This window comes from Quercus suber, unplaced genomic scaffold (assembly GCF_002906115.3).
Source record: "Quercus suber isolate HL8 unplaced genomic scaffold, Cork oak 2.0 scaffold_22, whole genome shotgun sequence".
Taxonomy (NCBI): Eukaryota; Viridiplantae; Streptophyta; class Magnoliopsida; order Fagales; family Fagaceae; genus Quercus; species Quercus suber.
In genome coordinates, this window is record NW_027069487.1 from 1,229,951 (window position 1) to 1,236,004 (window position 6,054).

At 35.3% G+C, this 6,054-nt stretch overlaps 1 protein-coding gene and 1 long non-coding RNA gene across 2 annotated transcripts; both read left to right on the top strand.

Annotated features, from left to right (window-relative positions):
* The first annotated feature begins 1,338 nt into the window (after positions 1–1,338).
* Positions 1,339–4,585, top strand: LOC111990407 (U-box domain-containing protein 6-like). Its single transcript, XM_065764889.1, is given in 5 exon segments — positions 1,339–1,570; positions 1,572–1,646; positions 3,763–3,836; positions 3,839–4,085; positions 4,087–4,585. Coding segments are annotated over 5 exon segments (1,029 nt in total). The 5' UTR covers positions 1,339–1,436.
* A 379-nt stretch (positions 4,586–4,964) lies between these two features.
* On the top strand, positions 4,965–6,044 carry LOC136063969 (uncharacterized). Its single transcript, XR_010625615.1, has 3 exons — positions 4,965–5,193; positions 5,297–5,349; positions 5,574–6,044. It is a non-coding gene; the product is annotated as an uncharacterized LOC136063969 (long non-coding RNA).
* The last annotated feature ends 10 nt before the right edge of the window (positions 6,045–6,054 follow it).

Genomic DNA, 6,054 nt, shown 5'->3' on the forward strand with positions numbered 1-6,054 from the left:
ATGAGAGATGAAACACTACAAAAAATACCATTAGCACTATACTATCTTTTGAATCCCAATAAACGACTCATTTGGCACATAAGAGATGGAAAGATTGTTTGTTTTCTAGATGAATTCAAGGCTACCTTGTGGACTACTATTGGAACATATTTACGGGCATTTTAAAGAGCATGAGGAATAATTCAAGGTTTCAGACATAATCTCTCCCTCGGGTAATGTGGAATTTCATCATTATCTTTTCTTTCCAATTTTTCAAAAAAAATAAATAAATAATCTCTTAGATATGGAACTCCTATAGTATTTTGATTGTAATATTTTTAGATTGGTTAAGATATTTTGAGATTATACCGACTTTTTTTTTTTTTTTGAGAAGAAGATTATACCGAATTAAATGTTGTTATTGTTGATTTTGTATATTGTGAATTTTTGATAATATTTAAGGAAAAATTTAATTTTCCATACGATCCAAATGTCTAAAGATGTCTTTTGGAGCATTTTTAGAAATGGAATCAAGCACTAGAAAATAAATAGCTTCTTGAAAGAATTTTCAGCTGAAAATATTTATAGTTGGAACATTTTTCACATAGAAACAAAAGCAATCTAAGTAAAATTTTCCTAACCCCTATTGGAGCGATTAAAAAAACCGTTCTGTTTTTATCTTGTTGTAGCACACTTTAAATTTTGTAATATTTTGTATCTATTAAATGCATGTTCTATTTCACTCAAAAAACTTTATAATTCAATAGACACTTTCTGGTATTTCCAACCAAAATATCCAACTTTTAAATCTCTTTTCCCTTAACTATCAAATAATTGAAGGAAGAAAACTAATAAATTATTGAAAAAATATGCTCTTTCATGAAAAATATAAAATATATAATAATAACAATTAAAATAAATAAATGCTGACAGCCCTATTTAGCATTGGATCATATACGTTAACAAGCAAACAAAATCATCAAAGGCCTAAACCCAATATATATGGGTCTCTAGGTGGGATGGTATTGACCATCATGGCCCAATTAAACATATATAATGTTCACTATTTATGGCCCAAGTCACCGCCCAACTAAGAACCAGGCGGCAAAAGCAAAACCTCTCCACGTTCGGAAATCTCAATAGATTTAAAGCACATAAATCCTACTTATGTTTGGATTTCTTGCCAAATTCCATTGCCTTCCATATAATATAAGTGCCACTACGCCTGAATCTCTCTCTCTCTTTAGTCCCCAAAAAAAAAAAAAACACAAACACTCTCAATTGGGTTTATTTTGTGAACCAAAAACAATGGATTTTAAAACCAAAAAAACCCAAACTTTACATCCTGAAGCAACCAATCCCGTTATCCCAATACCAACATCAACATTAGCATCACTTCCTCACAAGGAAACATAGTTAGAGAAGTTGTGAGAGACGCAGAGAGGAAGTTTGCTTTCATGGAGGAAGTGGTGGTACAAAATCTTTTTAATGGTGCTAGAGAAGCAATGATTGAAGCGGCTAGAGAACTCAATAAACATAGTAGTAAGCAGAGGCACAATTTGGCTGAAAGAGGTGTTATAGAACCTTTGATTACTTCATTCGCAAGATTATGAGGCCATTGAAGCTGCTCTGTTTGCTCTCCTCTGTCTTACCATTGGCAGTGAACAGTTAGTTTATTCATCCACAATAATATCAAATTTCACTTCTTCAGTTCACAAAACTGAATTCTTAAATATAATTCAAATTCATTCATCGCTAATCGTTGAATTTGTTTGCAATCTGGGTTGTCTTTGAACTTTCATCATTATGACAAATAGAGAAGAAATTCAGGATGCTAACCCACCATACATCTTCTATTGAAAATAGTGCGCTGCAAAATTAGTATAAAAACTAAAAAATTTTACTTTTCCTTCCCCCATGCCCTTTGCTTGGCTATTGGGACCATGGAATAGGTACTAGGAATAGTTGTTGCCATTATGTAGTGTCCCCCAATCACAATGATGATTACGTGCTAACATTTATGTATAAAACACATGAGAATTTATTTTTCTAGTATACAAGTTTAGTGTTATATTTTTCAATACTTGTTGGGTTACACGTGTGAGTGAAGTCCCACATTGAATAAAGATAAGAAGAATAAGTGGTTAATATAACATAATTGAGCACATACCCATTGGGGCTTAGGCCTTTTGGGTTAAAGTGTGTCTCTATATGTTATATTAATTACTCAAGGAAGCTCCCCAAGGTGTTTATCTCCCCGACAAGTGGTATCAGAGCCCATGGTGGTGTGCGGCAAAGGTGATGAGGTCATCGCCATATATTCTGCTTCTGTAGTGGATAAAGCAACTACATCTTGTAGTGTAGACTTCCAGCAAATTGGGCCACCAGCAAACCTAAACACATAGCCTGTCGTGGACTTTCTAGAATCAAGGTCCCCTGCATAGTCGGAATCCACATAACCCATAGCTTCTGTACTAGGATACCGAAATCACGAGTGCCTGTAAGATATCTAAAGATCCACTTTACTGCATTCCAATGCTTACTCTGACTGCTCATCTGTACTTGGACACAACTCTGAGGACAATTTAAAATGGGCAGAAAGTGGTGTATTAACAGGTTTTGCATTAAGCATACTAAACCTCTCTAACACCTTCTTAAGATATCCCTTCTGAGATAACCATAATTTACCAGCCCCTCTATCTCAGTGAATTTCTATCCCAAGGATCTTCTTGGCAGCTCCAAGATCCTTCATGTCAAATTCACTACTCAACAAAGACTTCAACTTCACAATTTCTTGCTTACTCTTTATGTGTGACAAGAGAGCACTAGTCACCTCCTCGAGTACTATAGTCTCTTTGCCGTACATCAACGTAGTCACTAGATGATCAAAAGAAGTAGGAAGCGACGCTAACAAGAGTAATGCTTTATCTTCGTCCTCATAATTCACCCCAAAACTTGACAGTTGGGTGTTCAACATATTAAACGTGTTGAGATGCTCCAACAGATCTGAACCTTCCTTCATATGCAAACTATACAGTTGCTTCTTCACGTACAAAAGCGACGCTAACAAGAGTAATGCTTTATCTTCGTCCTCATAATTCACCCCAAAACTTGACAGTTGGGTGTTCAACATATTAAACGTGTTGAGATGCTCCAACAGATCTGAACCTTCCTTCATATGCAAACTATACAGTTGCTTCTTCACGTACAACTTGTTCGTCAGATTCTTTCTCATATAAAGACCTTCTAGTTTTTCCCAAACCTCCTTTGCAGTCTTTGCTTCTAGGATGTTGTGAATAACCTCATCACCAAGATTGAGACGAATAGCGCTAGCTGCTTTCTCATCCATCTCTACTCATTCTACATCCTTCATCGTTTCCGGTTTCTTCTCCTTCCCAAGCAAGGCCTTGTGAACTCCTTGTTGAATTAGGAGATCCTTCATCCGCCTTTGCCAAAGAGAAAAATTTCCCTTGCCACAAAACTTCTCTACATCATACTTTGTGCTTGACATCTTTACTGTGTTCAAAGGATTGAATCCTAACCTTAGCTCTGATACCACTTGTTGTGCAGATAGCACCCCAGGACTCCAATCAATAACAGTAAATAAGCGGAAATTAAATAACAAGCACACACAAGAAACACAAGAATTTACGTGGTTCGGCAAACTACCTACCTCCACGGAGACGACGGAGAAATTTCACTATAAAAATAGGGAGATACAATAGTGCACAATAATACTAAACTTGGGAATTCTGAAATCTTTTTTTTTTTTTTTTTTTACAGAAACAAGATCCGCACTGTGAATTCTGCGGCTATACCAGTCATGCTAAGCATCCTTCAATGTCAAAATGAAGAACTAATCTCACATTGGCAGCAATGTTCATCCTCTCTTCTTGCACAGTAAACAAGCTAGCAATCGCTTCATCTGGGACCATCCAGCACTTAATACAGTTTCTCAATGGAGATTATGGAGGTGTCAACAACTTGAATAGCATTATCACGCAAGCCAAGCTCGACGCCATAGCCACACTCCATAATCTCTCAACTTGCGACCAGATCATTCCATCAATTGCCTCTTCTGGTTTATTATCTTCCATCCTTCAACTCAGAAAAGTCAACAAAGTTGGTTGAAAAGATAATGGGGCTACTTGATAATATTGTTTCCTTATCAGAGAAGGCACTTTGTGAAATTGCTAGCACACATGGTGTCATTTGTGCAAAGGTTGAAACTATGGAGGATGGTTCTCCACAATGCCAAGAGCACGCAGTGGGAATCCTCTTGCTTATATGCCAGAGCAATAAAGAAAGATATAGAGGTTTGCTTTTAAGGGAAGGAGTGATGCCAGGGCTACTTCAGTTGAGTGTACATGGGACATGGAGGGCTAAAGATATGGCTAGAGAATTGCTGTTGCTTCTGAGGGATTGCTCAAGTTATAGTTTAAGAAATGAACAACCAAAGGTTAAGCTTATAGAGGCAATCATGCAAGAAATTGATGCAAGAGAGAACATGGATATGACAACACTAATAGAGATGATGAAAAAGTGGAATAATGGAAAATATAAGAAGAATAGAAAAGTTGGAGTTAGGAAAAGATTTTTTTTATGATTTTTATAATCCTTTTTGTATATTTAGTAAGATGGATAGAAAAGTATAATGATAAAAATGAATGCACATTTATTTTGTTTGATTGAAAGAAAGATTTTTGTTATTTTTCTTGTGTTTTTAGTAAGATGAATAGAAAAGTAGAATGATAAAAATGAATATACATTTATTTTGTTTGGTTGAAAGAAAAAATTAAAGGAAAGAAATAAGAATTTCTATTGATTATTATCTATATATATATATATATATCTATATATATATAATAGACGAAGCTGAGAGAAAGTGAGTGCCTACAATTAAGGCCGTGTTGACAAATCAGAAAAGTGACGTCACTTAAAAAAGCGATCCTTTATATATTTTGGCAATGCTACGCACCATTTCAAAACCTCTCATTATAAATATAAAAAAAATAACCGGTTAATATTAAAAGAAACACGGAAATAGAAATAGAGAGGCGATGAAAGAGAGAGAGGCAACGAGGAAACGGGGAAAGAAGCAGAGAAAGAGATAGGCGATCCTGGGACACGGAGAAAGAAACATAGAAAAAGGTAGAATCAGACCACCGGAACCACAAAAACATAGAAAGAAAAACCTATGGCCCATCAACACCGGTAAATTTTTTCAGATTTCGGTATGAAATGTTACTTTTAATTGAGTTTTCATGTTGGATAGGTTTAGATTTGATTTGTTTTTGTTTTGGTTTTTAAAACACAGAATGATTGAGAGGGATACAGAGAGGGAACCGCAGATTGTCGAAACCGGCATGGGTACATTTTTCTCTCTCTTTATTTTTTATTTTTATTTTTCCAGATTTGGGTATGCAATGTCACTTTTTATGGAGTTTTTTTGGTTGTATAGGTTTAGATTTTATTTTGGCTGTGATTCGTTTCTGTTTTGGGTTTTTGAGTTTTACATGAAACTTTCATTGGAAATAAGTATAGAGTTGAATGTTACGCTGATATTACTTTTTTCTTTTTCAATCTTAATCTAGGTTTTCTTTTGTCGGAACCACATGCACGCTGCACAAAGAGAGGCCGCATACCCATTACCCTATAATCGGTATAGTTATTGCTTTTTAATGGTTTTTTTTTTTTTTTTTCGTTTTCAAATCTGGGGATTGAATATGATTTAGGTTTGAATTCCTTGGTTGGATTGGTTTAGATTTATATTTAGTTATCTACCATGTAGGAAAAATACCCACTTAAAAAACAAACACGGTTAAAACAAACTTGAAACACCACACTCAAAGAAAAACGATGCATCTATTCGAACCCAAAGAAAAACGATGTATCTGTTGCTGTTTCTGTGATGTATGTCCTTGGCTGTATTTCTGCTACTGCATATTCTGTTTTCTATAGAACAGGTTTTGGATTTTCTGCATAATCTGTGCTTTCAGGGGGGCTGAGTGTAATATATGTTGCTGTTTCTGTGATGTATGTCCATGGCTGTATTTCTACTGCTGCATATTTCTG